The sequence below is a fragment of the Ambystoma mexicanum genome, chromosome 3p (assembly GCF_040938575.1).
Source record: "Ambystoma mexicanum isolate Mex_15411 chromosome 3p, UKY_AmexF1_1, whole genome shotgun sequence".
In the NCBI taxonomy this organism is placed as follows: Eukaryota; Metazoa; Chordata; class Amphibia; order Caudata; family Ambystomatidae; genus Ambystoma; species Ambystoma mexicanum.
In genome coordinates this window covers 1,085,477,653-1,085,495,245 of record NC_090925.1, presented here as the reverse complement: position 1 = coordinate 1,085,495,245, position 17,593 = coordinate 1,085,477,653, and the positions used below count along the sequence as shown (strand labels likewise).

Below are 17,593 nucleotides of genomic sequence, written 5' to 3'. Positions count from 1 at the left end.
GGGGTTTGGTCAATCCAATCAAAGCTAGAAAACTGCTGGCCTACGCTAATAGACATAGAATTGATATCCTACTGATACAGGAAATGCATGCCACAAAACGGGTAACAGACTCGTTTGTCCGCACTTGGGGCCCACAAATTTTTACCACGGACTACTCATCGCAATCACGGGGGGTGATGACAATAATCCATCATAGACTTGGATTCCTGGTCTCTAAGTTCAAAGCAGACCCTGAGGGTCGATACATAATAATATGGGAAACGTTGCAAGGGAAAGACGTAATTATTGTTAACACTTATGGGCCCAACACAGACTCTCCGCAATTCTACCTGCAAATATTTACATTGATGATGCCAAACGTCAGAAAGTCTTCAAGGAGACTCGTAGATTCTATATGTCAGAAAACTTGTGAAAGGACGTAATGCCTGAGGTATAATTCAAGGGGTCAATCCCTGCAACAAATCAGACTTTCGGAACAATCCGATTTCCAATTATAAGACTTCACGCTCAAGCAATTGCATAGACAACAGTTCACTGACGTCTTACAGTAACATTGATCAGTAAGGGATACCATAATCTCAAGATTGGAATTTACAATTCATTTTCAAGCGCCTTGAGGACAACCAATTGGGTCGAAACACGAGTCGGCTGATCTAAGGAAAAAATTGATTCGAAAAGATTTGCTTTGCGGATATATTCATCTGAAATATCATTTGATATTATCTCATCACTTCATTGTACTTGAAATCTTTAATTGGTAGAGCGCAGGTCACCCTCCCAAACTTTGACACAACATGCTAAATATGCGATTGAACCAAACGCCTTATTTGGGAAGGCAGTCGATGACGCACTGAAAAGTGCTAAAGAGGAGTATGACACCCTCAAGTCACTGGGACAGCTAGCAAATAAACCCTTTGTACAGAGAGGCTCATTTAATTCATGCCGGTTTCAAGGACAAAACTCACAGCGGTCCTCCAACTAGAACCAGGGCGGACAAGCTTCATCTTGGGGTTCCTCGCAAGGTCATCCTCCCAGAAATGTTTTGAAAGAGGGCATAAAAGGTCGCGAAGTAGAGGGAGATCCTCCTCCACCACAGGCTCTACCCCACCAAAGCAGTGACCACCCGCTCAAGGTCCCCTCTCATGCTCCTCCAGTAGGAGGTCCCATTTGTCATTTTACCCACGCATGGGAGGGGATCACGTCAGACAAGTAGGTACTTTCCACTGTAGCGGGAGGCTATTGCATAGAACTCATACAAACGCCACCCAACCACCCGCCAAGACAAAGACAGACAACACAGGAGGAACAGCGCATTCTGCTACAAGAGGTCAAAGCACTGCTAGAGAAGGACACCATAGAGATTGTCCCGACAAACCAGGAAAACAAGGGTATCTATTCAATGTACTTTCTTGTACCAAAGAAAGACCTTACAATGCGCCCTGTCCTAGACCTGCGCCCTGCAAACACATATGTCAAGCCACAGAAACTTACTACACTACAAGAAGTAATCCTGCTGCTAAAACATAGGGACTTCATGGCATCATTGGACATGAAAGATGCATACTTTAATATTTCAATGTTCCCAGCGCACTGAAAATTCCTGCGCTTCATAGTAGAAAATCAACACAATCAATTCATGGTGCTTCCCTTTGGCATAGCCTCCGCTCCAAGGCTATTCACCAAGGTATTGGCGGTAGTGTCGGCGCACTTACGCAGTGAATCAATCCCAGTGTACCCTTATCTGGACATCTGGCTGATAACAGGGTAGTTCCCACCAAACTTGCAAGCCCAATACCCAAAGCACAATCAACCTGCTGTTTCAACTGGGGTTCTCAATCAACGAGAAAAAAAAATCAAGCCTTGTTCCAAGTCAAACCAAACAGTTGCTACGAGCTTTAATATAAATAAGAGGGGCTAGTGTTCCCCTCAAATGAAAGAATTCAAAACATGCTGCTGCAAATACCTCATTATCTGGGCAGTCGCCAAATAACCGTACACAAGGCAATGCGATGCAAGGATGATGCCTTCATGCATTTATCTGGTTCCACACGCACGACTGTGCATGTGCCCAAAGCGAAAAAGTGGTCTCAGGCAAGCGGTCAGTGGGACGATCTAGTGGTTGTATCGCTAACACTGGTATAAGCACTTCGCTGGTGCTCAAAGGCAAATCTGTTAAAAGGAAAACGCTCTCATAATCCTCCAGTACAAGCGATAGTTACAACGGACTCCTCACTCTCCGGATGTGGAGCTCACCACCTACACCACACATCGCATGGCCTATGGACACATACCACAGCCCAAAACCACATCAACCTCCTAGAACTACTGGCGGTGCAGAAAGGCTGCAAGCTTTCCAAATGCATCTAACAGGCCAAACAGTGCAAGTCCTCACAGACAGCACCACTGCCATGTTCTACATAAGCAAACCGGGAGGTACACACTCTCCAAGTCTGTCCAGGCTATCCCAGAAAATGTGGAAGTGGGCACTCAAGCAGAACATGTTCCTAGTATCTCAACATGTTCCAGGGGAACTCAATTCCCTAGCAGACTATCTAAGCAGAGATTGTCAACCTGAGGAACATGAGTGGCAGCTCAACAGAGATAGACAATGTCTTCTCCCTCTGGGGTTACCCTCCTTTAGACTTGTTCGCCACAAGTCTAAACGCACAATGCCCAGACTTCGTATCCAGGTTTCCCCAACCCATGACCAAGCGGAACGCCCTGTGGATGAGCTGGTCAGGGAAATTTGCTTACTCTTTTCCACCAACACTGCTACTAAGCAGGATAGTGCACAAGATCTAATTCTAGTTGCTCCTAGTGGGCGAGACAACCTTGGTTTCCACATCTGGTCAAACTGGCGATGTGCAAACCAATCAAACTCCCGTGCCCCTACAACATGCTATCCCAGCATGGGGGGCCGACATCCCCCCTACATCCTCAGTCTATGAACTTGGCAGCATGACTCCTGAAGTCATAGAGTTTGGACATTTAAATTGACCTCAAAGTTAATGGAATTCCTCAAGTAGGCACGCAAACCTAACACCAGGCACTGCTATTTTAACAAATGGAAAATATGTGTAATGTGGTGCCAATCAAAGGATATACACCCTACTGAATGTACCTCTACAAACATTATTCACTACATGTTCCACTTACTAGACTCTGGCCTAGTATTCAACTCCATCAAGGTTCACCTAGCGACTTTGTCCGCATACACCGCTTCACACAACAAGGTCTCCTGGTGGAAAGTCCCTGTTAAGGCTTTCATGGAGGGAGTAAAGAGACTTTACCACCCCCATCCCCATTTCCAACCCGCCACCAGGTTAGGATCTCAATGTGGTGCTCTCAAATCTTATGGGTCCTCCTTTTGAGCCTGTGCACAAGTCCAGCCTCAAACACCTAACTTACAGAACAGCTTTCCTAGTAGCCATCACCTCCATAAGAAGAGTTAGTGAGCTACAAGCTTTGTCAGTGCAAAACCCTTTCTTTATCCACAAAGACAAGCTGTCTGTAAAACACACCCTAGGTTTTCACCTAAATTCTTTTCCAAAATCCATGTTAAACCAATCCATTGAGCTACCGCCTTTCTTTCAAAATCCTTCAAGCTCAGCTTTGAAAAAGCTCCATACACTGGATGTAAGGAGGGCGGTTTTATACTATTTAGATAAAAAAAAAATGCTAAGAAAAAAAGATTAACTGTTTGTCTCCATAGCACCCGGCAGGGAAGGTGATCACGTTTAAAAATGGATAGTGACACGCATACAACTCTGGTATTCCCTATCAATCAAAACTCTGGCTTTCACACCAAGAGGTCACTCTACCAGAGGCTTTTATTGCAAACGTCCCGGTAGACGCCATTTGCAAGGCAGCTACATGGAGCTCCATACATACCTTTACTCAGCACTACTGCTTTGACACACATTCCATGCAGATTCAGAGGTGGGACACATGGTGCTAAAACATCTATTTGCTACCGCACATTCTCACAACCCACCTCCTTCTCCTGATGCTGCTTGCTAGTCTATGCATAGCATGTGACTTGATTTTCACTTCAGAAGCCTCACCTTTTTATCCAGTTCAAGCACACACTCCTCTGCAATCTCTGTCAGCATTTTACAGAAAGGGGCGTTTGGTCGTCCAATCAGGACAGCCAGGTCCCCTTTAAGAGCTGGACCTATTCAGGCCCTCTGGCAGACAAAGGTCAGGTGGGTGGAAAACTCCTCCCATACTTCCTGCCTGCCCAGATCCTCTGGAGCCTAGGCGGGGGGATACCTACTGGGATACCTACTGGCAAAACACACACAGAGACCTTCCCCTCCCAGAATGGTAGAAGAAGGGTTAACAAAGAACAACCACGCTAGTAATGGCGAAAAAAGAAGGGAAGCCCCACATTGGTACTTGGGTGCCCCTATTGTGCACTACCGAGACTATGGGCACAGCCTGTGGTATAAAAAATGCACAATAGTTGGTAGAACATGTCCACTACCACCAGCCATAACTAGGTGATTGTCCCTGAGACTAAAAAGTCACAGGAGCAGAGAGAAAGGGGATACTAGGTATCCGTTTGGCCCTCGACTGAAGGTGGTATGCCAATCTCTCAGACTATACAGTTTTGGGAGAGATACCAAGCATCTCTCTATCCTTAAGAACTGTAGTTACTTGAGGATATAGGAAAATAATCTTAAAGGAGGACTTTAAGGGTCCCCACAAAACTGCCCATAGGGAGCTGTGTGCTGCAGTAGTAAAAACACATGCCTTTTACGAGCTATGTTTGGTAACGAAAGGGATGGCCCCTACTGTGGATGGATGAGGGCTAATATACACTAGGGAATAAGAACGAAGCATCGAGTGTGCTTTATTACCTTTTCCAACCAAATTGGGGGCTCCTCCCCCTGGCGTAGACCGATGGTTTTGGTCCTCTGTATATAAAAATTAAAAATACATTTTGGTTTGATGTTTCTGGCCTTCAGGATACAGCTAAGCAGAGCATGTCTCGCTGAACCGGAGACCTGACAAACCATTGTTCCTTCATACTTCCTACCGTTTCAAGCCTACATGAAGAATATGGATCTGGGGATTAATCATTTTTACCCAGTCCAGATCGAACTCTATTTAGTTCATTAAACAAATCCTTAGTCATTTAGAGCTAAAACCAGGCGACTAAAATAGCCTTTGCCAAAACTCTATTTGGTTACTATACTTTTTGAACCATGTTTTGCAAATGCTAAAAAGATTTCTTCGTTATACCGTATTAACCTTTTGCTACTGTTTTATAAAAATGTCTTTACTTTTTCCTTTGATGTTGGACAATGAAATTTGCATCACTCAAATGTTACTAACTCACTAAATATGTGATCTATGGACAACAACAAGATGTGCTTCCCTTTTGTGTCCTTTCCAGATGTCCCAAGTGGGATAAGGTGTATGATTTCTGTTTCCATATAAAAGAAGTACAATTTGTACAACCAATAAATTGAACCTTATTAATTTTTTCACACGAATAAGGGGATTTGTGCCTTATTTGCTATACTAAGTGACGAGATTGCATATTCATTAAGATACTAGGCTTACTAATTGAAGCTTGTTATTACAAATAATTTACACATAAGTACTCAGACACCCCAATACAAGGGTAATGTCTACAAATAGATCTGTGGTTGGAACCCCCCATCTGTTCCCTAGTTTAAGAGCTATGGAGCAGACAGACTCCATAGTACAGGTAAAATACAAAGAATAGAGTTCCAAAAGACAGAGCCTACAAGGATGAATAAGAGGAAAAAGGCTCCACTCATTCAGGATTGTAAGAAAAAGGTCCAGAAGTCCAGCAAAAAGTGCCCAGGCAAGCGGACAGTGGGACGATCTAGGGCTGATCTAGTGGTTGTTTCGCTAATCCTGGGCCAGGCTCTTTGCTAGTGGTCCAAGGACAACCTGTTAAAAGGATAACCTTTTCGCACTCCACCAGCACAAGCGATCCTCACTACAGACGGCTCACTTGCCGGTTGGGGAGCGCACTTCATCCACCACACAGCCCATGGCCAGTGGACACACGCTTCTGCCCAAAGACATACCAACTTCCTAGAGCTCTTGCCAGTCCTCAGGGTTCTTCAGGCCTTTCGGCAACATCTGAAGGGTCAGACAGTGCAAGTCTGCAACGACTGGAGGGGGGTCTGTACTTCCGCTCTCTATTTGGTAGAGGAGAGACACAGAGACCCCTGCCAAGATTCTCTAGTATTGGTAGTTGTGGTCGAGCAATCAAGGCCTAGCTTCTCAGGAGGTGATGCAAGCTGGTTCTTAAGTACAGTCTAGTCCCCAAGCACCCACAAAGGAATGTCCACACACTGTATCGGTTAAAATACAGTCTTTATATAATGAATATTCAAGGTCATATACACGATCACGATAACTCACTTTGTACTCAGAAAATCAACAATGGCAAATATGTACAGTTCTAAAGTGGTACCACTAACGTTATCAGATCTCATTAAAGTGCATACGGTCAGAATGACACAGATCAAAATAAAGAGGAAACCAGCAGTAGAGAGATGAAGGAAAGCAAGATGGTTGAGCAATGGCAGAATACTGGCCCCGTTACCTAGACACAGTTCTGTGTGGAGATCCCCCCCCCCCCAACCTGGGCAACCTGTAGAAGAAAGATACAAGCCCAGTCCATATATTGTTCACACTACTTTCCAATAGTTCTGCAACCCCAAAGTACCTTGGCCTTGTAGCGTTCTGTGTCGAGGAATCGACAGCCCTTCTTGAGTGTCCTCCCTTTCAGGCAGGAGTCACGGGTCGTTGAACGTCCGACGGAGAACAGGTCGAGCTACGACGGTGAAGTGGCCGCGTCATTCCTAGCAGTGCTCGTTGACGGGGAAGCGTAAACGTCCTGAAAGGAAGAGGCGTGCGGGGCACCTCGGTGTCGATAGTTCTGGACCGCAAAGAGTTGAAGAACTGTGGCCCAGCAAGGGCGTCGAGTTGTCGGCGTCTCTGTGGTCTATGGGTGGCAGGAAACCCACCGGTGGATGCTCCTCGGCGCGTCGACGGTCAGGCCTTCTCCAGCAGGATACAGCGGCAACGATGCGGAGGAGAGCGTCCTTGGATCAATGAAGTTCTTAGGCAACGGGAGCCCGGCGGCTCCAGTCGGCGACGGCTGTCGTCGACAGTGGCGGACAACAGTCCGGGCGCTTCTCCTTGGAGTTCCGCAGCAATCCCCGTATCGGGTCGGCAGCCTGTCGAAGGTCTGTCTACCAGGGAGTTTAGGCAAAGATCAGCTGTGCACGATGGTCCCTCGTAGCTCGGGAAGAGGGCGCCTTACCAGGTCCTCTCTGGGTCAATCCTTGAGGCACAAGAGCTTTCAGATTGCGAAGGAGAGCAACAGCAATTCTTCTCGTCCAGCAGGGCTTCAAGATTAAGCTTCAGTTACTCCAGTTACTCATCGTAGTGGACTTCAGCTTCTGAACACGATTCATAGCAGTGAGAGGACCCCAGATATACTGTTGATCTCCCATTCATTCCTCTGGGTCACACTCAAGCATCCAATCACGACTACGGTCAGTCATGCAGGCAGGCAGCCAATCAGGCACACAGGGCATTCAGGCCATTCACTTCTCTCCAGACACTCACAACAAGTTATGCGTATTGGGACAAGTACCGAGCCATTCAACACTCCAATCTGCATTCATACCGGTTTCGGGCAGGGCTGTCTCAACCATTGTGTCAAATACCAGATACTAGACAGCCACAACATAGAATGCGTATTCGTCACACACTCCATTCACCCAGGTCCCACCCACAGGCGTACCCATAACATACGGTCGAAGGCTCCAGCCAGTCTGGTCGGCACTTCCCCACACTACCATATACGGAACTTCCACCCAACAGCTAGTCAGGGGGAAGGGACAGAGGAAGGGCTTCCCGGGACTTCGTGAAGATCAAGGTAACAGGTGATGCAAGGCAAGCGGCCATCGGGGCCATTTTGTCTCCATCAGGAATCTGCCGATTCCAGTGACAGGGCCTGGGGATCCCAAAATGGAGGACGCTCAGGGCACCAGTCATTTCAGCACGGAGCTGCAACCAGCCCGTACCCTGCTCTGTGGGTCACACATAGGTGCCCAAAAACATACACTAGGGGCACAGGGTTGTACCCCTACCCATGGGTGCCATAAGGGTATTCCATGGGTCTGTTCACCAAACCAAGAGAGAGAGCTGCACCGCCAGGAGTCCCACATGAACTCCTGCGTGGAAAACACGACAGAACACACGATAAAAAGCAGTAAAGGACAAGGATATGGAGGCCCTGTCCCTCCGATGCATTTCCAGCATCACTAAGTCCTCAAAGACAAAGCAACGGTTCTATCAACACACGCAGGGAGGCACAGACTCTCAAAGTCTGTCCAAGCTATCCCACACACAAATCTTGTAATACTCTGCGACTTCCACTAGATGTCGGACTATGCAGAGTATGTGAATCTAAGCAGATACAAGCACCAGTTCTACAACCATGTTGATGACAACATTTTCATAGTGCAGTCGCCAGACCATCGGGACAAGCCAGTTGACCACCAACTCCAGAATAACAAACTGCTAATGAAAGCTGCGCAACATATCAATATCGACACTCAGGATACACAGGTCAATAAAGATTTTGTGGAGGATATCCTAGGGGACAAGAAGTCTACCACCCAATTTATACCTCTCCTGCAGTCAGTCCTGAAGCGTATCAAACTGTCCCTACTAACACCTAATCTTACAAGGGTAGTCAATCCAAGGATGGAAAAGCTATTCAGACCCACTCTCACTGACCCCCTGTATATCAGGGGCCAGCTCAGACCATATTCTCTAGTGGTCACCACCACCAGAAAAAGGAGAGTAAAAACATTTATATGCTTGGGAGAGAGGTTGCTTCATCTGCAGCATACCAGACAAGAATTGGTAACAATACGATGCTGTTAGCTAGTTACGGCTGCCATAAATGGGATGAGCTGGAACAACAACTAGAAACCCTCCCAGAGCCACTAAAGACTCAACTGCTTAAATTCGTCTCGGAAGGCAAACAAATCTCCAACTGCATTCACAAAAACAATCTGGATGCGGCGGATAACGCAGGATGCATCATAGCGGAGGGGACGCTTATCAAGCGGCATGCCTGTTTTAGGCAGTCAGGGTCTAAACTAGAGACTCAACCAACCCTCTTAAACATGCCAATAGAGCCAAACGTTTTATTTGGAACGTCCACAGAGGGCGCCCTCAAGAGTGCCAAGGACGAGTACGACATGCACGAATCCCTTGGGTAGTTAACGAACAGGCCTTATTCCCAACGGGGTTCCCCAAACTCTAAGATTTCGGGGCCAGCGTGCACAATGTTCCTCGGGCTACTCTCAAGGAGGTCAGTCTTCATCCTGAGGCCAGTCACAGGGCCAAGGTTCCTCATCCAGCTTTCAAAGAGGGAAGAAAAGAGGCAGAAGTAGAGCCTCATGTGGGAGAAGCTCAGCCCCTCCCAAGCAATGACACGCTGTTGCAAGTTCCCTCCCATGCCACTCCAGTAGGAGGCCGAATCACTCAATTCACCCACGCATGGGAGGGGATAACATCGGACAAGTGGGTGTTGTCCACCGTAACAGGTGGGTACGGCATCAAGTTGCTTCAGAAAACACCATACTGCCCGCCAAGGCAAAAAAGAAATGACAGCGGAAAAAAACAGCCATACTGCTCGGAAATAAAGCCGCTGCTCGTAAAGGACGCAATAGAAATTGTCCCGGCAAACCAGGTAAACAATTCATCTATTCAGCATACTTCCTTGTGCCAAAGAAAGACCTTACCCATGCGCCCAGTACTAGATTCTAAGCCCCGAACAAATGTCAAACCACAAACATTTTGCATGACCACGCTTCAGGAGGTGATTCCACTCCTGAAACGGGGAGACTACATGGCGAAAGATGCACACTTTCATATTTCAATGCACCCTGCACACAGAAAATACCTGCGTTTCAAAATGGTGGGAGTAGACTACCAGTTCAAAGTACTCCCATACAGCATTGTTTCAGCACCAAGAGTGTTCACCAAGGGGCTCGCAGTAGTGGCAATACACCTGCGCAGAAAGTCCATCCCGTTATACCCTTATATGGACGACTGGCTGATCACCGGGGAATCTCCTCAAATTTGAAAGTTAAATATGCAAAAAGCAATAAACCTACTCTTCAATCTGGGTTTCTCCATCAACGAGAAAAAATCAAGTCTAGTCCTGTTAGGCAACGTTTCTATGCAGTTCCCTTGGGGACCACTACACACAACTAGGGCTACAGGTGTAAGCAAAACCAACCTTTGGTATAAGTCTGCACTACAGAGTTTTGGTAGTGTTGCTGAGCAGCCAGGCTTAACTCAAGGGGGAATGTGAGCTGTAATGATGTTCCACAGAGGTCTACAATCACAAGTATTCAAATAAACACTTATACTCAAGGTTTCTTGGTAAAATACTTATTAATTTATTTCACAGTCAGTTATAAAACATTCACTAGAAGGAGGCAACTAAATATCATACACAAATATACTTCAGTGCTAAACTATACGTTTTTGAGGCATTTAAATTATTTTGAGCGAGGAGCAAAATGGCATTCAGAACACTTTGAAGTAGGAGCAAAAAGGCATAGATTGTTAGAATATCACAAAGAAAGTTCACAAGTATTCTCAGACAGTGCAGATACTTTGAGTTCACCAGAAGAGTCAATAGAATTCAATAAGTTAGGCCAAAGTCAATGGGCTAAAGTCATGGATAGGATAAACCGGTTCTGGTAAGTAAAACGGTAAATACTCTGTAAAAGTTCTTAGAAGTAGTTTGCGAAAAGAAGAATCATATGTTGGGTCACAAGCTGATCAGGCCTGCAAGTTGCAAAAGTTTCACACACTTTCACAGTGAGAGGTAAGCTCTCGCGATCTGGTTTTCACAGTACCTTATAATGAAGAAAAAGATGCAGTTGAAGACTTCTGTTCCTGGCAGTTCCTACAGATCTCGCTCTTCTTGAGTCTCAGTCGTGGGGACTGGTCAAAAATCTGAGGAAAATACAACCAGCTCCAAGAATGGTATCCAGGTGGCTTAGTTTTGAGTTGATTTGTCCCACCAACTCAAAGGGAGAAGTCGTCCTTGCAGGGGCTTCTCTGTCGAGGTGAACTTGGCGATTCAGACCTGCAGCAGGGCTTCACCGGGCAAACCAACGGTCCAGGAGTTGCAGCAGTCCTCTTCAAGCTCGTCTTCGGTTCTTTCGTTTCAGTGGTCGACTCTGCCTTCCAAGCCAAGAGACTCGCCTTTTTTTCAGTTCTCTCCCATTCATTCCAGCCTAGTTGTCACTCACCCAGCAGGGTGGCTGTCCTTGCCGGACAGTCAGCCAGCCAATCATGCCAGAGTGCATTTGAGTCTCCTGGGAGACTAAGCACAGGGAGTTTCAGGCACCTCCCTCATTTCCTGCCCACCCCAGACACTCGGGCGCCAGAGGCAGTCTTCAGTCCTAAAGCCCGCCAAAGGCGAAGGTACAAAGGGACCAAACCTGGTTTGGCGCGCAGAGAAAAACTCTAGAAGGACCTTTCCAAAAATAAATGGTGAAAAAAGCAGACCGGGACCTGTTTAAACAAAGGAGGCTCAGACGCCATCTTGAAAAACATGGCTCCCGCAAATTTTCGTTACTGGTGTTAGCGGTCGAGAAAAATCATGGTAGTTTGTTGTAAAACAACTGCCACCAGCTATTTCGAGAGGAAAGGGTATCATTTGACTGCTACATGAGTATGTAGACACAGGGGATACTAAGTAACCCATAAAGCACTCTATTGTAAGATAGGGTGTGCTGGGTCTAGAATTTGAAAAGACTAAGTGAAGTCAATTTCACTCCACTGCTCTGGGAAACAGTAGTTGATCCCAGAGAAGGTATTTAAACCTTGGGAAAGCATGAAAGGCTTTCCTGTGTCACTGCACTGAGGGTGCTGTGTAACACAAATAAACAAGATGATGCCTATGGAGTTGGTTAGACTCCACATCCAAAAAAAACACATGGGTAACACACATTTCAAAACACATGAGAGATTGGGGAAAAAGGGTCACATTCTCTCCAGGTAAAAAATCAAGTCCTCAAAATCCAGCAAAGTTGCTGGGGTCTATAAGGTGAAGGGAATTAGCACATTTTTGAGAATTCTCCCCAACACTCACAATGAAGATAAAAGAAAATACAAAGGGATGCCCAAGAGTGCCACAGAGTGCTGTGTGTAGCAAAAGATGCCTAGAACGTTGGAGTAAATTACGAGTCCAAAAATAAGGTATGGAGAGACACATAAACGACTCCTATTATTTAATGTGGTACATTTTAAATATAAAACTTTACACACAAAAGAATTAAATCATACATTACATCATACAAACCATTAACAACTATAAAACCAAATTTCATTTCATTCAGTTAAAATCAAAATTCATATCACTAACATTGACAGTTAAATGACTCATATAGTCAGAGTAAAAGAAAGGGTGATTGGGGGAATAAGTTCCCACTCAAGCAGAACATAGAAAAGAAATCCACATGTCCAGCTAAAAGTGCTGGGGGTGTCACAGGTGAAGGGGATTTGGCATAAAATGAAAAATCTGACCTAAAAACCATATTTTATTTACCGGTCTTTTAAAGTGGTTCCAAAACGATGACTTTAACTAACATTTGCTCTGTGTGCTGAATTATTCTACTATGGAACCTCTTTCCCATTAGTGGCTACTAAGGTGGTCAATCAGATTGCATGAATAAACGTGACAGTTTCTACTACTGCACAATCTTGTCTAAGTGGTGAACGAATGAATGGGTAAATCTTCACTTTACCTTTCCTTTAGCTGGGGCCATGTAGCCTTTCAGACGTAGCCGCAGTTCATGTGCAGTTTCCATCAGGTACTGAGATGACCGCATAAGGACCTCGTCCACTGGACCAGCGACAGGCCAGGAAGCTTTCATGATCGAGTCGGGCTGTTCGTTTTGGAGTGAAACAAAAAAACATTTAATGTGCCAAATGGTATGAATACACAAACACCAGTACAAGTAAACAACCCAAGCCAGGTTATTCTGATTACCAGTGACCCATCATGGAGTTCAGAGGATAGACTTCATTCAGCGACCTCACATTGCTGTATTCCGGTAACATTCAACCAACCCTTTACAACCTAACAAAGATAAACATGTGCAAATATTATATACCTCTAGTTCCACATATGCTGTGGTAAACTACTATCTGCAGAAAGGTATACAGCTGAAGAGTTCGAGAAGAACAAGGTGTTTATGTCTGCATCCTATCCTATAGGTTCTCAGGGGCTCCAAGGAGTGTGACAATGTGGATGTCTTATTACAGAAACTGCTTTCATGTAATACAAGCCGGACCATAAAGTCTTACTGACGTGGAGATGCAAAAGCAGGAAGTAAAACATGTAGCACCTTTCCTCTAATGCTGTTTTTCGTTCCCTAGGAAACGGTGGGCGAGGAAGAAGAGGTCGAGCCCAACGGTCTCAGCTGGGCGTATTAGGTTAGCGGTTTGAAGAGGAGATTACAAGAGTCCCGTTGCGCCGTTGCGCATAGTTAAAGTTAAACGTCCAATAATAGTTAATTGGTGCCGCGTACCGTGTTGTGAGGAGGCGCGGATCGCTGCGAGCTGCTCCCGCCTGCGGTGTGAAGGAGGGAAAGAGACCGTCTTCACGACGAGAAGGGAAGGTATCGAGAGCATAGAGAGAGTGAAGGTTGGAGAGTCGGAAGAGGAGGAACAGCAGATGAGCCCTCGTTCATCGATCGAGTGAAAAGGGGAAGACGCCACTCCAAGGTAACCACTCTGTATCATAAGGAGGAGTCAAGGGACGTGAAGCATGGGGAAGTCGGCAAAGAGAGAGAACAGGATAAGTTAACCCCTTAAAAGGGGCAGAGTGGTATCAGTAAGGAGGAGACAAACCCTACGAACTATAATAAGTTTTTTTTCAACTATAAGAGACATTTTTAAAAACAAAAACAAATTAGCTTCCTTAAGTGAGTAGTGAGGAAAAAGGGAATCCTGTTTGAAGGGAAACATACGCCAGCAGTCTGATTGAGAAACATTCAAGCCAACTAAAGCTCTGCAAGTTTAATGAGAGACCAAGGGTAACGCTCGAAGTCTGAGGGGAAAACGAGGACAAATAAACTTTATCCGCTTAGTTACGAGCGAACCAGGAAAAGACAAAGAAAAGACAGTCTAAGAAGATCCAATAGAGTCAATAGAAAAGAAACAGAAAGACAAGTAAAGGATAAAGAGAAGAGGCAAAGACAGAAGTAAGACCAAGATAACTAACAAAAGGACATTAAGGAGAAATTCGAGTAGAGCTTACCCATATAAACTTGGTGTATCAGAAGAGACGATCCTTCCCATGAAGGATTATAGAACACGGAAGCCGAAGTATCCTTTTTATGGTGTTTTCTGAACAGAAGGAATTCTGTTAATAAAGAATTGGGCTCTCTTTCAGTCCAAAGAAAACTACTTACTGACTGAAGTCTCTTGATTTTCTTACTAATTCATAGAGCCTAACCATTAGAAGTGTCACAGTTGGTGTCAGAAGTGGGATCTTGAGAACGCCATGGAAGACCTGATTAAGACCCTAAGCGAGAGTCAGCAACTCTTACAGCAAGCCTTACAGATGCAATCACAACAAGCTCAAGCTGACAGATTGGCCTTCCAGCAGGCCTTACAAATACAACAGGCTCAACTACTCGAAGTTACCAATGTACGAAACAATCCTCAGGTCCCCACCTCGGTCTTACAAAAATATTCGACTGGCGAAGATCCAGGACACTTTTTCGTGAACTTTGAACGAGTAGCTCGGAATGCACAATGGCCCGCCGAGAGATGGTGTCATTACATCGCACCATTGATGACCGGTGAAATGCAATGTGCATATCAAGCAGCAAACCCTACCGGTGATACAAACTATGGAGACATGAAAAGGGTGGTATTGGAACGGATGGGACACGACGAGGAAACTTATAGAGTGAAATTTAGAGAGCTCAAGTTGAAAGGGGACGAAACCCCAAGGCAATTGTTTTATCGAGTAAAGGAGTTAGCAGAGAAATGGTTACAGCCTGGTACATCTACTTCAGCAGAAATGACCGAAAAAGTCATTCTGGAACAGTTCATTGAAGCTCTCCCTGCACCGGTGCAACGCTGGGTCAAACAACATCCCAGGCTGTCACTAACAGAGGCTGTGGAAGTGGCCTCGGCTTACCAAAAGGCGGGACAAGGGAAAGTGATGACCTACCCGACAAGCTATAAACCACCCCTTTTGTTGAATAAGTCTGCTTCTACACTAAGGTGGCCTCACTCAATGATACGAAGATCAGAAGGTGATGGCGTACGATCTAGACCTACCAGTGAGGGTCCGATGAATTATCGTCAAGCTACTCCTACACCTAGAGGTCCACAATGTTTTGACTGCGGGGACTGAGGACATTTAGCGAGATTTTGTCCGAAAAAGCCGAGAGTCGAACCAATGGAGGTTGCCTTACTCGAATCACATAAAGGAAATGAAACTACCGAGACGATGAATGCGAGACCATCGCAGTATCTGTATACCTGTGACGCAGAGGTGGATGGAAAACCCACCACCGCGTTAGTCGACTCAGGGAGTCTACAGACGGCGGTAACATCAGAGCTGGTAGGTGACGATTGTTATTCCTCAGAGAAAATTCATGTCCGATGTGTACATGGGGATGTAAGGGCATACCCATCTAAGGAAATACAAATCAAAGTAGTCGGGGAAACAATGGGAGTCAAGGCCGCAGTGTTACCACATCTACCAAAACCACTTCTAATTGGCTCCGATATACCAAAATTTCCAGAGTTAGTACATAAGAATGAGAAGAGCTGGTTGGAAACGGCCCCGTTCCATAGTGATGAAATACCTAGTACAATCCCTAAAATACTAAAAAGTAAAAAGGTCAGACGTTCTCTGAAGAAAGAATGGAGAGTCAAAAATGTTTCCCCGGTAGCAGTAGATTGGAGAATCGAGGAAGACGGAGACAGTTTCCGATCTGCTCAAGAACTAGATCCTTTGCTGCAATATGCTCGAGAACGAGTTCTAGAAAAAGTAACAGGAGAAGGACCACGATTCATCAAGGAGAATGGGTTGTACTATAGATTAATAAGGCCAGGAATGGCGAAGACGTAAAACAGCTGTTGATTCCCCATAAATTCTATCAGACTATTCTGGAGGTGGCTCACATCCAAATTGGTGAAGGACACTTAGGAACGGAGAAAACCACCAAAAAGATACTCGATAGATTTTATTGGCCTGGGATATACCAACAGGTAGTTCGCTTCTGTCAGTCATGTGAAGAGTGTCAGCGGAAGAACCGAGCCAATGTAAGAAAAGCACCACTTCAACCTATGCCCCTAGTGATGGAACCATTCAGCCGAATCGGAATAGATATCGTTGGGCCTTTGGAACCGACCAGAAGAGGCCACAAATACATTCTTGTAGTGGTCGATTATGCAACCAGATACCCCGAGGCATTTCCATTAAAAGCCACAAATACCCAGCAGATTTGTGACGCCATCATACCTTTCATTGGACGAGTCGGGATACCCAGGGAGATTGTCACCGACCGTGGGTCGAACTTCATGTCCAAGGTTCTAGAACAAGTTTGTGAGACCTTGAAAATAGAACATCTGAAAACCGCTGTGTACCACCCACAAACTGATGGGCTAGTAGAACGTTATAATAGTACCATCAAACAGATGCTGAAGAAAACGACTTCCCCAGAGAATAAGGACTGGGATAGAATACTTCCATGGATTCTAATGACGCTCAGGAATACTCCACAGTCGTCAACAGGGTTTTCCCCCTTTGAATTATTGTTTGGAAGACCTGTTCGTACTTTGTTAGACCTCTTAAAAGAATCTTGGGAAGAACAACCGAACCATGAGGTTACACTAACAGAGTATGCTTCCCAACTGCAAGAAAGGGTGGAAAAGTTGCAAAATGTTGCAAGAGATAATCTTCTTCAAGCACAGATAAGACAAGAGAAATACTACAATCAGAATACCCAGTTGCGTAGTTTCAAGAAGGGAGAACAAGTACTCGTGTTAGTACCTACATCAGAGAACAAAATGCTAGCTACTTGGAAAGGTCCATATGAGATTCAAGAGGTGTTGGGACCCTTAACCTACAAGGTGAAGCAGACAGACTGTAAACTTCCTTATCAAACATATCATGTTAATTTATTAAAAAAATGGAGATCCCCCGTACCAACAATGGCCATGATATCCGTGAATGAAACTACAGAAGAACAATTTCTCCAAATAAAGAAGAAAACTGGTGCGGAGGGCCTAAATGTAAATCCAGATTTGTCAGGAGTTCAAAAAACAGAATTGTCTAACGTCATACAAAGGTTTGCACATGTGTTCTCTTCCTTACCAGGGAAAACTAATTTAACAAATCATCATATAGTCACCAAGCCAGGAACCGTAGTAAGACAAAGACCTTATCGAATTCCTGAATCGAAGATCAAAGCTTTCAACCAAGAGGTCCAAGAAATGTTAGATCTAGGGATCATTGAACCATCTT

General features: G+C 45.3%; 1 protein-coding gene across 1 annotated transcript in view; it reads right to left on the bottom strand.

Annotated features, from left to right (window-relative positions):
* LARS1 (leucyl-tRNA synthetase 1) overlaps positions 1–17,593 on the bottom strand; it is an 860,995-nt gene that overhangs the window by 119,817 nt on the left and 723,585 nt on the right. Inside the window, exon 26 of the mRNA XM_069652446.1 lies at positions 12,846–12,986. Coding sequence (XP_069508547.1) covers positions 12,846–12,986 — 141 coding nt within the window. The remainder of the gene's footprint in view (positions 1–12,845; positions 12,987–17,593) is intronic.